This window comes from Dicentrarchus labrax, unplaced genomic scaffold, assembly GCF_905237075.1.
Source record: "Dicentrarchus labrax unplaced genomic scaffold, dlabrax2021, whole genome shotgun sequence".
Taxonomy (NCBI): domain Eukaryota; kingdom Metazoa; phylum Chordata; class Actinopteri; family Moronidae; genus Dicentrarchus; species Dicentrarchus labrax.
Genome location: NW_026136724.1, coordinates 21,083,445 through 21,100,900, shown reverse-complemented (window position 1 = coordinate 21,100,900; position 17,456 = coordinate 21,083,445). Strand labels below are relative to the sequence as shown.

The 17,456-nt window shown below is 40.4% G+C and overlaps 1 protein-coding gene across 23 annotated transcripts in view; it reads right to left on the bottom strand.

The window, feature by feature from the left end:
- LOC127359138 (NACHT, LRR and PYD domains-containing protein 12) overlaps window positions 1-17,456 on the bottom strand; it is a 116,657-nt gene that overhangs the window by 17,889 nt on the left and 81,312 nt on the right. For 6 of the 23 annotated variants that reach the window (XM_051392895.1, XM_051392902.1, XM_051392897.1 and 3 more), the window contains 4 exons: window positions 8,029-8,117; window positions 6,521-6,694; window positions 3,763-3,939; window positions 3,140-3,316 (listed from right to left, as the gene is read on the bottom strand). In XM_051392895.1, coding sequence (XP_051248855.1) covers window positions 3,140-3,316; window positions 3,763-3,939; window positions 6,521-6,694; window positions 8,029-8,117 — 617 coding nt within the window. Of the gene's footprint in view, window positions 1-140; window positions 2,473-3,139; window positions 3,317-3,762; window positions 3,940-6,520; window positions 6,695-8,028; window positions 8,206-17,456 lie in introns of those variants that run through there. The other 17 variants (XM_051392909.1, XM_051392912.1, XM_051392907.1 and 14 more) reach the window with 13 other exon arrangements.

Sequence of the window (17,456 nt, the reverse complement as noted above, 5' to 3'; positions counted from 1 at the left end):
CAGGTGAGTCGCTGTGAAGGAAAGTGGCTGATGACCATTTGCTGGTTGAATCCAAAGTGGTCTGACTTCCAATCAGACAAATGATTCCAATATTTCCTACAATGTATTATCACAAATAAGGTTCATCATGTTCAAAGTAGTGGTTTCTGTTTTTTATTAAGAGAAGTTAAATATACATGTAAGTAAACAGCTGTCAGTCATCTTCAACAATGTAGTTTAAACACAGCAGCTCTATTTCTTGTCTACAAACTAAATCTCAGAATAATTATGACAGCATCACTGCTGAATACATAAACTAAAACCGTAGGTGCAATTCTCTGAAATGGACACTAGGTGTCAGGTTAAGACCATGATGGGGAAACTACATGAACTACATTACTGCATATTTTCATAAAGTTTATTTATAGAGCGTATTTAAAAACAACAACCATCAACCAAAGTGCTTTACAAAGAGATTAAATGAAAGACAGGAATGATGAAATAAACACAGAAATAATAACAGGATAAAAGTAGACTAATAAAAACATAGAATATCCTGATAGGCCTCTGCAGGACAACAGAGGCGTCAGCAGCCTGATCTGCTGCTCTACTGCGTTCACCCGGGATCCAGATCACCACACAGAGAGGCAACAACAACAGAGAGGCAGAATATTTTCACATTTACGTCGGATTCATTTCGACCGAACCAGAGCTGGTGATTGTTGATACAGTGGAAAGACAAACAAAGAAGAAGTTTTGGTAAGTTTTATTTTTTATGTACCAAGACTTTTTAAAATAAAAAAAGTAAAATACCTTCATGTTACAGTCTGATTCAATGTACCTGTGTAACTGTATTTTATAAGATGATGATCTCACCAGGACCAGTTGCAGAACCTCTGGACTAACCAAAACTGTCTTCTACTCTCTGCAGTCTTAAACATCATCAGTTTCGGTTCTCAGATCAGCACGTCTGAGATTCATCATGCAAAGGACGGTAAGGACCTTGGTACACGGGCTGCTCTACCAGGTGAGCTACCGGGAAATGTGACACTTTGAATAACAGAAATATACCTCTCATTATAATTATTAATGCATTCATGAGTGTTTAAATATTTTGTAAAAGTTTTCATTCATTTATGACAGATTATATCTAAAGACACTTTTCAATTAAAGCAGGTGTACTTTAGAGCACAATATTTCCCTCTGAGATGTAGTGGAGTAATTATCTGCAAATTAACAAGATGCATATTTACACATATTTACACAAAATCATTACAAAACTTTCAACCAATGACTCTCCAAGGAACAAACAGGATAGAAAATGGAGAAATCTGCTTTTCTGATGCACATGTTACAGTAGACAAAACTACAGTCAGTATAAAGCAAAGGAAAATACAAATTACAAAATGTGTGCCATGACATGATTTTTAAAAACATATATGATTTTTTGAATACATTAGTCAGATATTTCCTCTGTAGTCAGACTATATCCTTAAATCTTAGACCTAAACAGTCCAAATAAGTCAGGTACCCAGAGTTGGAAACCCTGCTACAGGTAAGCTGGAAGCAGTCGAGAAGCTCATCAGAACTCATGGTGGGGGTTCACTTTCTAATTTCCTCAAACATTGGTGGCATCTTGGACTGATCTAGTCGAGTTAATATCACATTAATCTGAACAAAAGACATGATCCCCTCTGACGTGTGTTTAACTTACTGATGATGTATTTTCTCTGCTGTAGCTCAGTCCTGTTAATTTACCCCCTCAAACACTCATAGCTCTATTCAATTCAATTCAATTTTATTTGTATAGCGCCAATTCTCTCCTTCTTTTAGCCACTTTCCCTTTAATCCCACAGTTGTTTATTATAGTGGTTCAGTTCAGGAACCTGATAACGTTTGTACAGGGGCTGGTACTGGTTCCCTCAGTAAAATGTGTAAATTAACAGCAGTTCCTCATCATTCAACAGTGTGCAGGTACAAAGAAATACAGAGAAACCCACAGACTTTACAGTAGTTCACAGTGCTTTAACCTGTGTGCAATTTAAATGACTGTAAATTGGTTAAAACTTGAGCCACACATGTACAATTTGTGGACCCAAAGGATCTGCAGTCTTTTTGGGTTCAGCACATCAGAATGAATCCAGACTCGGGTCCTGGTCCAGGTGTAGCAATCTCAGTGTGTCTGCAGAGACTGTAGAAGGACAGAGCAGCAGCAGAGCACTCCAGATACACTGATGATACTAAGAGGAACACACAGGGAGCTGATCTCAGAGCAGTTCAGACTGCAGCACTGAGAGTCGTCTCCACTGGTTGTGATTCCTCTGTCAGTCACTGCTGGATGAAGCTCTCCTCTCCACTCTACCTCCCAGTAACATGGCCCAGTCAGAGCTGATGCTGCTGCTTCAACCTCTCTGGATCATCAGGACACAGCGGATCCTCCAACACAACCTCCTTCCTCACCACTCAGAGTCTGACTGAGGTCACCTCCTCAATCTGAGGAGAGAAGGAGACAGAGGACAGCAGAGATAAATCAGTGTTTACAGAGACTCCCTCCATCAGCACATCCAGTATAAAGACCAGCAGGGAGTTCAGTCCAGTTCAGACCAGCAGTGGAGCGGCTGTGTAGTGTAGCCTGCTTCCTTTCAGCTCTCATGTTAACGTATTGGAGTGAACACACTGAGCTGAAGCTCACAGACCTGCAGACACTTTGGACATCAAGTCTGCTGACTCTGCTGATTTCACTGAAGTACACAGTGGAAATAAAGTGCTGAGAGTTTCTGAACGCATCATTACTGCAGAAACAGAGAGACATTCACTGCCCACTGGATTTCATCTGAAATCTTACAGGACAAATGTGTAAATCCTCAAACTATTTGGACAAACAAGAGACAAATGGACAGATATATATCTGATGTTAAAGGTCCTACATGTTCATACAAAGACTGAACAGCAACACATCAGCTGTGGGTACTGGACTCCAGTAGAGGTCCTGGTCTGTACAAAGACCACATGGTCACTAAATGTAATTATGGTTGTTTGCAGGCTTCAGTCAGACTGATCTCAGAGCTGTGACAAAGACCAACTGATCAGTTGGGTAGTGTAGAAATGAGAGAACAAGACTGCTGGGACCAGCATGGACTGACTCAGACTCTCTACTGACCTCAGAGTCTCCAGACTACAATGTGGACTCTCCACAAGATCAGACAGCAGCTTCACTCCTGAATCCTTCAGGTTGTAGTTGTTACTCAGGTCCAGCTCTCTCAGATGGGAGGGGTTGGACTCCAGAGCTGAGACCAGAGAAGAACAGCTGATCTCTGACAAACTGCAGTTCCTCAATCTTAGTAAAGAATAAAAGAATAAAAAATTTTTAGAATTAAAAAGTTCAGTCAATATAAACATACAGCTTTATAAAATGTTTGAAAAAGCAAAAACTGAATATTGTTATTGTCTGATAATAAAGTTTATTGAACTATTTATTTTATTTATGTATTTTTATTCTCATTTATTAAAACCCTGATGTGGAATATCAGATTAAATCCAGAGCTGAAGAGGTTCAATGTGAATTATTCAGTGTAGATTCTTCTTGTTATATGAAGGTTTTAAATGTGGAGCTCAACATTGCTCTGCCACAGTTAATGGACTAAACCACTGAAGAAGAAAACAGACTTTAGCATTAAGATACTCAGTGTGGATCAGTTTAATATCAACCTGTCTGCACTTTACTGTCAGCACAACTTTCACATCACATTCATCTCAGCACAGAAATAAAAAATGGTGTCTGACCTCAGAGTCTCCAGTCTACAGTGTGGACTCTCCAGAAAACCACACAGCAGCTTCACTCCGGAATCCTGCAGGTTGTAGTTGTCATTCAGGTCCAGCTCTCTCAGATGGGAGGGGTTGGACTTCAGAGCTGAGACCAGAGAAGAACAGCTGATCTCTGACAAACTGCAGTCCCTCAATCTGAATAAAGAATAAAAGATGTAAGTTTAGAAAACAATGTTCCTGCTTGAAATCATTCAGTGTTTAATAATCTGTTCAGAGCTGAAGAAGGTTTAGAATGTACAAGTTTAGAAAATGGAAACTCCAAACACCTGAACCCAACAGGATGCAGGTTGCAAACTGTAAAATACAAAAAGTGAAAAAGAGCTCTCATTAATATTAATGACAACGTGCTGCTGCTTCAATAAAGACGTAGTGACTTCAGCTCTTAACCTCTGTCAGCTCCACCAGTGGCTCCATCTATACAAACTCATGTTGTGCAGCCAAACACAAAGAAAAAGCCACAGAAAATGATTGAAGGTTCCACTATTAAAGATAAAATGCTGTCATCTTGAGTGTAAATATTCAGTCAGTAGAAACGTCACATATCATCAGAAAGGTTTGGTACAAGCTGATATGGTAATTGTCTGATAGAGAAGAAAATATGTTTCTGTTTGTATTCAGAGGATCATGAGAGAAAGGTGGAAATGAAATGATGAAGAGCTTCAGAGAGAATCAACCAGTGTTGAATTATTAATGTTTTATTAAATATGTTTGAAATATGAAGCTCAAAATCTCATTGTTAATCAGCATAAAATCCCCTCAAAACTGTTGATGATAAAACTGAGAATGTATGAATGTCTTCCAGGAGAGACTGAACAGTGAGCCAGACTGACACTAATGTTACTGAGACATCATCTGATTTGATGATTCACAAAAGGTTCATTAATGACAGATATTTGCTTGTGTTTATATGATTTTGGTATTTAATAGAATTTATTTATCAGAGTAAACTCAGACTGTTTGAGGGGCAGAGGGGGAAAATAAAAAGCACCAGTCCACAGAAAGTTGCAAAGGATTTATGGCAACACTGCTTAGTCCAGGTTAGAATAAGGACCCTACAGGGAACTTCCTCATCATCTTCATCTTTATAAAAATCTCTGTTTCTCCCACGCTGTTGGACAGACAAAGGACGTCCCGGAGGGGCTGCGAGCCAAGCTGCTGCTAACGTTAGCTCAGCTTGTTTCTCTGATAACTTAAGATCCAGACGTCCGATGACTAAAATCCTTCATCCGGTTCAAATCTAGAGTTAAAAAGCACCAAGATCTAAACAGTGGATGGTAACAATGTGGCTTCAGTCTGGATAAACAGTCAATGTATGACAGCTTCTGGCAGACAACCACAACGCTGACGCAGGCACAAAGGGGATATGACGCCATCGACAGGCAGCCGGTGATTTCTCTGAGTTTGAACATTGTTGGGAAACACTTGGGATAATGGAAGAACTCAACTACATATAGAACATAGAGCCAGAGCTTATACACTGTTTAATGGAATAGATTATTGATTTAATCAACTATCATCAACTAATCATGTAAATGCACATTTTAATGAGGAAATGTTAGATTATATCTTTAAAATATCTGAATTTTAAAATATACTGTGTGTGTGTGAATGACTTTGTAAAATATTTATGTTCCTGTAAAAATATTGTTTTGAAGTTTTTATATAAAATACATAATTCCTTTGAAACTTTATTTATAAAAACGTAGAAATATTGATTTTCACTTGCAGCCCACTTTAAGATAAATACAGTTTCCTACTAACACAATACAAATTAAAGCTGCAAGCAGCGTTGGACGGGATCTCGCACCCGGCGGGGTGGGGCACCGCGTCGGGGCGTGCTGCGACCGCGTCACTTGCTACTTGGAGTAGAACATGAAAGTATAAAACGTGATACTTCATGTTGCCACTAGGTGGCGCTCTGACTATTACTGAATATTATCACATAAACGTGTTCAGGGCCGGACTCTTATCGGACAAGTGAAGTTTCCTTGCAGTCGGATCATGTACGCAGAAGTTATTACGAATCCCTCTTTTTATGGCGAAGGATCGAAATTGCACACCACGGGACGCCACGCCACATCCACGAAGTTTAACGGAATAACGTGAATAGCACAACTTTAAATACTGAATGTGTTTAGATGGCTGTGTCCAAATCTGAAGTCGGTCCGATAAATGCCCTAGGAGGAGTTCGTTCAAATACAACGTGTGCAAATCGCCAAAAATGGCCACAAAATCCAAAATGGCCGACTTCCTGTTGGGTTTGAGGTATGGGTCCTTGAGACTTTTCTGCTTCTTTTATCATGATACACATGCGTACCAATTTTTCGTACATGTGGGCCTTACGTGTCTTGGGGGCTGATTCTGGGGGGCGTGGCTTAGCCGTTTGGCGGCGCCCGTGCACGGGGACAATGTCATATTGGTATTTTCGCTACGTTTGAATTTTGTGCAAATTTCCATGACTTTTTGAGAATGCTGCGGGGGTCAAATATGCGGTGAAAGAGGCACAAAATAATAATTCCTACAGGAACAATAGGGTCTTGCACTGGTCAGTGCTCGATCCCTAATAATACAGTAATACAAACTAATTTCAGAGCCAAACAGTTCAGACTGATGAACAAAGTTTTGTTTGTTTTAAAAAATGAAGTCACTGAAATTTAAAACTTTTGTTATGGATTTAAATTTGGTAGATATACAAAGAGCAAACCCATGAACTGACCTCAGAGTCTCCAGTCTACAGTGTGGACTCTCCAGTCCAACACACAACAGCTTCACTCCTGAACCCTGCAGGTAGTTCTTACTCAGGTCCAGCTCTCTCAGATGGGAGGGGTTGGACTTCAGAGCTGAGGCCATGACTTCACAGTGAGTCTCTGAAAGTTTACAGTCAGAAAGTCTGTGAATACAAACAATATAAGGTTAACGATATGACACACAATTATAAAAAACAGAATTTATGCATTTAGATCACAAAGAACATTAACATGAGCTGTGGCTCAGTTTGTAACTGCACTCGTTTGTATTCACTTCAGTTGTATGTATGTATATAGTCATACACAGAACAACATATAGCAAAGTATGTCCTACTTTGTCCCGTTTCTAAGTACTAGGATCAGTGGGCAGCCACTGTGCAGCACCTGGTTAATGGTACTGATTGGAGAAATGAACCTAACAACATATTTGGATTGTGAGGAAACCGGAGCACTTAAAGGAAACCCACACAAACACAGGGAGAACATGCAAACTCCACCCAGCTGGGAACCCAGGACCTTCTTGCTGTGAGGCCACAGTTCAAATATTTAACAATCTCTTTTCTGAGATTCAAACCTGTTGTTCCACCAGTGCATGCTGGGATTCCGTGTCTTCATCACCAGACTTGTATGTATGAATACAGACAACAGCTTCAATCAATGTTGTAAATACTAGACAGTTCTCCTGGTTGATATTCATAATGTTTGGTTTAATGTGTGAGAGATGAACACTTTGTGTGACTGAACTGTGTTGTTGTGATGTTGTACGTCTGTAATTTGTTCTCAGCTCTGTGTTTTAAAACAGATCCTGATCTTAATCAGACTTTCTGAATAAATAAAACTGAACTCACTCACCAACTGAAACTGCCAACATTGTAACTGTAAACTATAAGTGTGACATACAAATGTTATTTTCAAATGTTTAAATACTTTTTTTTTGTTTTAATAATAAAGAATAATAAATTTTATTTATAAGCTCTTTTCTCAGTACTCAGACACTATTCATAAAAACATAGAAGCAGCAAAACAACATCAAATAATAAAACACTAAAAACACACCAGAATAAGCCTAACATTAAAAGCAATTTTAAAAAGGTGAGGTTTTGTCAATGATTTGAATGTTGGAAGGTCGGTACAGTCACAGATGTGTTTGGGGAGAGAGTTCCAGAGGGAGGGGGCTGCTACAGAGAAGGCTATGTCGCCCCAGGTTCGGTGCTTGGTCCTTGGTGATGGAGTGAGGAGGTTTGCATCGGATGAGCGGAGGCTACGGGATGTATTGTGGCGATGGAGTGGGTCAGTGAATTAATTAGTTTAAAATCTGAGTTCGAACTTTGAAAACTTATTTTCAACAATTTATATATTTTTTTTGTCATTAATTTTGAAGATTTTACCTCATAAATATCAACCTGTCTGCACTTTACTGTCAGCACAACTTAACATCAGATTCATCTCAGCACAGAAATAAAAAATGGTATCTGACCTCAGAGTCTCCAGTCTACAGTGTGGACTCTCCAGAAAACCACACAGCAGCTTCACTCCTGAATCCTGCAGGTTGTAGTTGTCACTCAGGTCCAACTCTCTCAGATGGGAGGGGTTGGACTTCAGAGCTGAGACCAGAGAAGAACAGCTGATCTCTGACAAACTGCAGTCCCTCAATCTGAATAAAGAATAACAGATGTGAGTTTAGAAGACAATGTTCCTGCTTGAAATCATTCAGTGTTTAATAATCTGTTCAGAGCTGAAGAAGGTTTACAATGTACAAGTTTAGAAAATGGAAACTCCAAACACCTGAACCCAACAGGATGCAGGTTGCAAACTGTAAAATACAAAAAGTGAAAAAGAGCTCTCATTAATATTAATGACAACGTGCTGCTGCTTCAATAAAGACGTAGTGACTTCAGCTCTTAACCTCTGTCAGCTCCACCAGTGGCTCCATCTATACAAACTCATGTTGTGCAGCCAAACACAAAGAAAAAGCCACAGAAAGTAATTGAAGATTCCACTATTAAAGATAAAGTGCTGTCATCTTGAGTGTAAATATTCAGTCAGTAGAAACGTCACATATTATCAGAAAGGTTTGGTATAAGCTGATATGTTTATTGTCTGATAGAGAAGAAAATATGTTTCTGTTTGTATTCAGAGGATCATGAGAGAAAGGTGGAAATGAAATGATGAAGAGCTTTAGAGAGAATCCACCAGTGTTGAATTATTGTTTTATTAAATATGTTTGAAATATGAAGCTCAACAAGAAGCTCAGTGTTAATCAGCATAAAATCCCCTCAAAACTGTTGATGATAAAACTGAGAATGTATGAATGTCTTCCAGGAGAGACTGAACAGTGAGCCAGACTGACACTAATGTTACTGAGACATCATCTGATTTGATGATTCACAAAAGGTTCATTAATGACAGATATTTGCTTGTGTTTATATGATTTTGGTATTTAATAGAGTTTATTTATCAGAGTATATAGCTCAGAGATCTTGTGGAACGTATTGAACTCAGACTGTTTGAGGGGCAGAGGGGGAAAATAAAAAGCACCCGTCCACAGAAAGTCGCAAGGGATTTATGGCAACACTGGTTAGTCTGGGTTAGAATAAGGACCCTACAGGGAACTTCATCATCATCTTTATCTTCAGAAAAATCACTGCTTCTCCCACGCTGTTGGAATGACAAAGGATGTTGCCGAGCTGCTCCTAACGATAGCTCAGCTTGTTTCTCTGATAATTTAAGATCCAGCCGTCCGATGACTAAAATACTTCATCCGGTTCAAATCTAGAGTTAAAAAGCACCAAGATCTAAATAGTATATGGTAAAAATGTGGCTTCAGACTGGATAAACAGTCAATGTATGACAGCTTCTGGCAGACAACCACAACGCTGACGCAGGCTCAAAGGGGATATGACGCCATCGACAGGCGACCGGTGAAACGCAGTTACCTGAATAAAATGACAGATTTCTCTGAGTTTGAACATTGTTGGAAACATTTGGAATAATGTAAGAACTCAACTACATATAGAACATAGAGCCAGAACTTATACACTGTTTAACCATTATAGATTATTGATTAAATCAACTACACATTGTTTAAATGCACATTTTAATGAGGAAATGTTAGATTATATCTTTAAAATATCAGAATTTTAAAATATACTGTGTGTGAATGACTTTGTAAAATATTTATGTTCTTGTAAAAATATTGTTTTAAAGTTTTTATACAATAATACAAACTAAATTCAGAGCCATCTGTTCAGACTGACCAACAGTGTTTGTTTTAAACAATGAAGTCATTGAAATTTAAAACTTTTGTTATGGATTTAAATTTGGTAGATATACCAAACCCAGCAAACCCATGAACTGACCTCAGAGTCTCCAGTCTACAGTGTGGACTCTCCAGTCCAACACACAACAGCTTCACTGAACCCTGCAGGTAGTTCTTACTCAGGTCCAGCTCTCTCAGATGGGAGGGGTTGGACTTCAGAGCTGAGACCACGACTTCACAGTGAGTCTCTGAGAGTACACAGTCAGAAAGTCTGAGAATACAAACAATATAACATTAACGATATGACACACACAATTATAAAAAACAGAATTTATGCATTTAGATCACAAAGAACATTAACATGAGCTGTGGCTCAGCTTGTAACTGCACTCGTATGTATTCACTTCAGTTGTATGTATGTATACGATCATACACAGAACAACATATAGCAAATTATGGCCCACTTAGTCCCATTTAAGCTTTAACTACTAGGATCAGTGGGCAGCCACTGTGCAGCACCTGGTAATGGTACTGATTGGGGAAATTACCTAACAACATATTTGGATTGTGAGGAAACCGGAGCACTTAAAGGAAACCCACACAAACACAGGGAGAACATGCAAACTCCACCCAGCTGGGAACCCAGGACCTTCTTGCTGTGAGGCCAAAGTTCAACCACTATTTCTCCTATTGCAGTGGTTCCTGACCTTGTTCCTTAAGGGACACCCTTCTTCTATCATTTAGTAAACTGACTCATATTTTATGGATATTTTATATTATATTAAAAACTGTACAATGAACCCAAACAGTGAACTCAGTAACTGCAGGAAGTTTGTGTAAAACAAGTGATTTGGATGAAGTTTGAGCAGATTATTTCCTGTTTAGGAAACCTAAACAATTCTCTGTCTGTATTGTTATTTTTTGTTTTTCTTAAAATCAAGATTACCTCGCAACCCCCTATGAAGCTTTGGCGCCCCTTAGTGGGGGTCCCAACCCTCATTTTAACCCACCCACTGTCTTCACCAAAATAGAGATAGTTATAAGACAATACAAGATAATTTGACTTTTAGAAACACCAAAATGCTAATTCTTGTTTTACCAATAATCAATAATTATCGATAATTAAACAGGTTTAATACCGATTCAGGAAAATAGTGTGGAAGTTTTATACTGTTAATGTGTGTAAAGTGTGTATCTTCACTCTAATACTGATGACTTCAGCTTTATGTTGCTTTATAAAGTTAATCACATCTGGACTTACACAGCCTTTCTGCAGTTCCTCACTGCTGGAATCAGTCTCCGTCGTCCCTCCTCTGATGTTTTGTACTTCTTCAGGTTCAACTCATCCAGAACATCCTCTGACATCTGCAGCATGTAGGCCAGAGCTGAGCAGTGGATGTCAGAGAGTTTCTTCTCTGATCTGTTCTCTGACTTCAGGAACGCTTGGATCTCCTGATGGACTGAGTGGTCGTTCATCTCCGTCAGACAGTGGAAGATGTTGATGCTTCTGTCAGGAGAGATTTTATAACTGTTCATCTTCTTCAGGTTGTTGACTGCTCTCTGGATGATTTCTGGACTGTTGTCTGTCTGACCCAGCAGGCCTCCTAAGAGTCTTTGGTTGGACTCCAGAGAGAGGCCATGAAGGAAGCGAACAAACAGGTCCAGGTGGCCATTTTCACTCCTCAAGGATTTCATCATTGCACTCCTCAGGAAGACGTCCAGAGTTGAATCAACATGTTTTTCCTCCAGGAAGTCCTTCAGTACCTCTGTGTTCCTGTTGGTGTGACAGTGGAACATGTAGACTGCAGCCAGAAACTCCTGAATGCTCAGATGAACAAAGCAGTAGACTGTTTTCTGGAAGATCACACTCTCTCTTTTGAAGATCTCTGTACAAACTCCTGAGTACACCGAAGCCTCTGTGACATCAAGACCACACTGCTCCAGGTCTTCTTGGTAGAACATGATGTTTCCTTTCTCTAGCTGTTCAAACGCCAGCCTCCCCAGTTTCAGAAAAACCTTCCTGTCAGCCTCCATCAGCTCCTGTTGACTCTTCTCATGTCCCTCTTCATACTTCTGCTTCTTCCTCTTTGTCTGAACCAGCAGGAAGTGTGAGTACATGTCAGTCAGGGTCTTGGGCAGCTCTCCTCTCTGGTCTGTAGTCAACATGTGGTCCAGAACTGTAGCAGTGATCCAGCAGAAGACTGGGATTAGACACATGATGTGGAGGCTCCTGGAGGTCTTGATGTGTGAGATGATCCTGTTGGACAGATCTTCATCGCTGACTCTCCTCTTGAAGTACTCCTCCTTCTGGATGTCAGTGAAGCCATGTACTTCTGTTACCCTGTCAACATATTCAGGAGGGATCTGACTGGCTGCTGCAGGTCTGGAAGTTATCCAGACGAGAGCCGAGGGAAGCAGATTCCCTTTGATGAGGTTTGTCAACAGCACGTTGACTGAAGATTTCTGTGTGACCTCAGACACAACTTCATTGTTGTGGAAATCCAGTGAAAGTCTGCTTTCATCCAGGCCGTCAAAGATGAACAAAAGTTTACAGACAGCGAGCTGCTCTGCTGTGACCTTCTGTAATGTTGGATGGAAAACATGGAGCAGCCTGAGAAGACTGTACTGATCATCTTTGATCAGGTTCAGCTCCCTGAATGAAAACAGAACCACAAGAATGACATCTTGGTTCTCCGATCCCTCTGCCCAGTCCAGAGTGAACTTCTGCACTGAGAAGGTTTTTCCAACGCCAGCGACGCCGTTTGTCAGTACCACTCTGATGTGTCTCTTTTGGTCAGGTAAGGCTTTAAAGATGTCGTGGCACTTGATTGGAGTGTCATGGAAGGTCTTCTTCTTGGAAGCAGTCTCAAGCTGCCTCACCTCATGTTGGGTATTAACCTCTTCACCCTGTCCCTCTGTGATGTAGAGCTCAGTGTAGCTCCTGTTGAGGAGAGTTCCACTTCCTGTTTCATCAGTTCCTTCAGTCACACGCTCACATCTCCTCCTCAGACTGATCTTATGTTCATCTAAAACCTCCTGCAGACCAGCATTCACTAAAAACAGAAAGAAATTGAGAAAATGATTTTCATTACCAGAAGAATAATTAATATAAGACTTTTCCACCTATAAATTCCACCTTATATCATTCTCAATCTTTAAAAGTTAGTTAAAAATAACATGAAAGTGATTTTTACATACATTTTTAAGAGTTAATCATTACAGGGGAAGAAAGCGACAGTCTGAACCTCAACAATTCGTCTGCAGTTGTTCATCTAAACTGCTAACTGTGTCTGTTCCTTCCTTCTTTTGTTATTTAAAATAGATCCATTAATCAAATAATGCAAAATACGTTAATATCTTGTTTTGTAGACCATTTTTTCTTGAACAGCACTGCTAACAAAGCGCAGCAAATCTCAAAAACACTGCATTTCCTAGAGCTGCTCCACAATAAAAGACTCCTACTGGTTCGTCAGGTAAAAACCTTTATGTGAACAGCAGCAACAGGAAATGTTAAGTTTGCACCAGCAGTAATTAACAAAGCTCTGATATGACTAAAGTAACAGTAAAATAAGGCTGATATCTGAAAGTATAAACAGGAACACCAGAGTGAGAGTAAATTCCAAACCAAAGAGATTCAGTTAGAAGCTACAAAAGTACTGAGAGCTGAACACATAGAGACTTTTAAAAACAAAGCTTTCTCTCTTGTTATCAGCACAGACGTGTGGATTCATTCAGTTTGATCTACAAACATGGCTTTGATTTGAGGGAGGAAAACATCTCAGGTTGGTCCCTGTACCACTAGCTACACCCCAGTCCATCCACTACACTCTGCTACTGCCAATCAGCTTTCTACTCCCTCATTACGAGGGGCCCTACGAGGGGCCCTTACTGCCCTGGCTCCACAATGATGGAACAACCTTTCCATTGACGTTAGGACAGAAAAACTCTTCACATCTTAAGACTGAAAACAAACACCAGTGCACTGCTGCATGTGCTAACTCTATTAGCTGCCATTAGCTACTTAAGGTTAATTACACAACTACCATAGAATTTTTGGACTGAGGAGGTTTTCAGGCCTGAAGTGGGGGACCCAGTGCGGGACTGATGCTGGACTGCAGGACTGGAATGAGACCCAGAGCTGGGCAGTGGAACCATGCTGACAGCCTGACGGAGGCCAGACCGATAGAACTTACTGCTTTATATAGTTTAATAGTTTTCTATCTTCATCTATGACGACAGACAGCAAACAGCATTCTGACTGAAATATATTAAATAGAAATTCTTTTTGATTTTAATTTTCTCACGAACAAGAACACGTAATAAGTGATACAGAGGAGATATTTATGCTGGAGCAGAAAAAACGTAACTTGGATTTAAAAAGTAAAGATATTTTTAAAGATCTTAAGTGCTGTATGACACAACTAATGTATTAAAATAATTAGTAGTGTTTTCAGACGACACCAGCAGACGCACATACAGTCTTACTTTGTGCAGTGCTGGACTCATTGTCTGTCTGCAGTCCAGGTCTTGTTCTGGGTCTTTTTCCACACTGGGGACAGTATGAGGTGATGCACTGTCTGCAGAACCAGTGTCCACAGCTTGTAGAAACTGGATCCTTCAGGACGTCCTGACACAAAACACAGCAGGACAGCTGCTCCTCCACAGGAACAGGACTCCTGTTCCTCTCTCTGTGGAGACATTTCTTTATAAGTAAACTGATTTGTTTGTGGCCACTGACTCTGTGTAGAAGCTCAGATGGTCACAGAGAACAGTAAAAGTATTGTTACTTTTCTGTTTTAATTATTTTCTTTTATGTCAACTCTCCTCCTTTTATGAACACTAATTAATTCATGTCTGTCTTATTAAACACGTAGTGATCAGCCTGTAATCAATCTGATTTTAAACAGATGTACACTAATAGTTCTGCATCATTTTGTGTTTGTCCTCATTACTTATCTTCATCAGGTCAGTTTACAGTAAAAACAGTCTCTTACTGTGTGTCTGAGGGTCCATTACTGAAGTAGATAGATTCATGTTTAGACCGGTCACTCTTCATAGACAGACAGCTGGACACCGGAGACTCTGCTCTCAGTCTGTTGGACTGAACTCTGCAAACATCAACAGATTTTTATTCACATCATGTGAATCCTTGATAAATTCTCTGATGACAAAGTCATTGAAGAAGCATTTTGATGTTTAAATTAATCCATGTCAATACAGTCCAACACATTCTCACTCCCAGCTCATCAAATACTGCTGCTTTATCAGATAGATAGATACTTCATTAATCCCCTATTGGGGAAATTCTTCTTTTCACTCTTTTTATTCTTACACACACACACAGGCTGAAATACCCACTTCATTCACTTGTGGACATGGAAACAAACAGGGAGAGAGATGGTGGAGTGATGGGCTCACCACGTTAGTGGTGCCCATGAGCACGCCCGCCGATAGGGGGGGACAAACGGATCTGTTGTCCCGGGCCCGAGGGGGGGGGCAGAAAATAAAATAAATTAGAAATCGAAAAAAACAAAGCACTACTGAAGCGGCTGCTGGATGTAACACTGTACTTGGCCTTCAGGAGTCTGCCATTCAGGGACAGCACAAATACACTAGATGAGCCAGACAATGGAAATTTTCTTGGCATAATTGAGCTGTTGGCAAAGTATGACAGTATCCTAAATTACCATTTACAAAACATTAGAGAGCACCGGCAACAGGGAAAGAGACTCCAAGCTCATTACCTTTCACCTGACAGCCAAAACGAATTTATTGAACTTTGTGCTCAGCGTGTCCTAAACACTATTTTAAGGGGAAGGCTATTCCATAATGTGTGATGCAACCCCAGATGTGTCAAACTTGGAGCAAAATGTACTGTTGCTGAGGTATGTCAGTTAAACTTCCCCTGAGGGTGGGTGGGAAATAAATGACCGTTTCCTTGAATTTAAGGACTTTTCAAAAAAGTCAGGAAAGGAAATCGCCACAATGGTGGAACAATCACTAGGTTAACATGGGATGGATATAGCTGATTGCAGGGGTCAGTGCTATGATAATGGAGCTAAGATGGCAGGAAAAGTGAGAGGAGTGCAAGCTCGCATACTGAATAAAAATCCCTTGGCGACATACTCACCATGTGCATCTCACACGTTAAACCTAGTTCAGTCAGGACCACTTTTGTCAAAATATCTTATATCCCAAGCAGAATTTTACATTTGGCACACCTCCCTGCCCTTCCATGTGCATACATGGAAAAGTTTAAGACAAAGAGAGCGGAAGCAGAGACCCCCCAGGGTACAGAACAGAGCAAGCATCAATGGCAATCAGAAAATGACATTGATTAATTAGAAACAACATAAAAAGGAGGAGCTGGGGTGGAGGTGGGTGCAAAAGGCTTGTAGTGGAAGCAACAGAGATAGGCAGGCAGGCTAAAGCAGCTTAAATAAGGCGCCATGCATGATGTTTGCCAATTGGATGCTTGAGGAAATCAGGTGAGCTGTCAGCTGACTGTGTATGGTATCCAATGGGAAGCTTAGAGGAATCAGCTGATGTATGTTTATGACTAGCTGTGATCGTATGATATAGCTGTAACTGAAAGCTAAGCCTGACTTCGTGCCCTGCCTGAACTAACGCTATGCTCAATTTCAGTCAGGACCACTTTTGTCAAAATATCTTATATCCGAAGCAGAATTTTACATTTGGCGGTATGGCTCTGTTCTGGGACCTCCTTGTCCTTCCGCGTGCCTACGTGGAAAACCTTAAGGCAGGGAGAGCACACCTCCCTGCCCTTCCATGTGCATACATGGAAAAGTTTAAGACAAGGAGAGCGGCAGCAGAGACCCCCAAAGAACCATACCAGGCAACCTCCCTTCCATGAGCTACATGGAAGTGCCAGTAAGAGGAGCCAGCAGCGCAAATTTTTGTAAGAAATAAATAACAGTAATAAAGCCAATAATTTATGCAGATACTAGTTTAAGTAACTTGGCTGAGGATTAATAAAGAGATCCCTAAGAAGTTATGCTAGAAGAATATTTAAATTAAGCCAGCAAAACATATTTCCCAAACAGAGTGTTATATTTGGTGGTGTGGCTCTGTATGGGACCTCCTTGTCCTTCCACATGCCTACGTGGAAAACCTTAAGGCAGGGAGAGCACATCTCCCTGCCCTTCCATGTGCATTCACGGAAAAGTTTAAGACAAGGAGAGCGGCAGCAGAGACCCTCAAAGAACCACACCAGGCAACCTCCCTTCCATGAGCTACATGGAAGTGCCAGTAAGAGGAGCCAGCAGGACTATAAACCAATACGTCTAAGCAGACACTAGTTAAAGTACATGGCTAAGTATACTAGAGATATCCCCAGAAATTTGCTATACATTAATGAATTTAAGCCGGAAATTACGGGGCACTCATTGCTTTTTGAGCATCAAGAATTGCTTGGCCTCAGGCAGGAGATATCGTTCGTAAGCAGATAATGAACATTTACCCATAGCCTTAGCGTCGAGACAGCAGCTACGGATGCTGCATTTGATGCTGCTCCTATGCAAATTGAATGGAGGAGTTATTATAATGTAGATTAGCTAAGCCAGATCGCATATTCTGAGCAGTAGATAGCCTGTAGGATTGCATGGTTGTGTTTAGTCTAACACAGT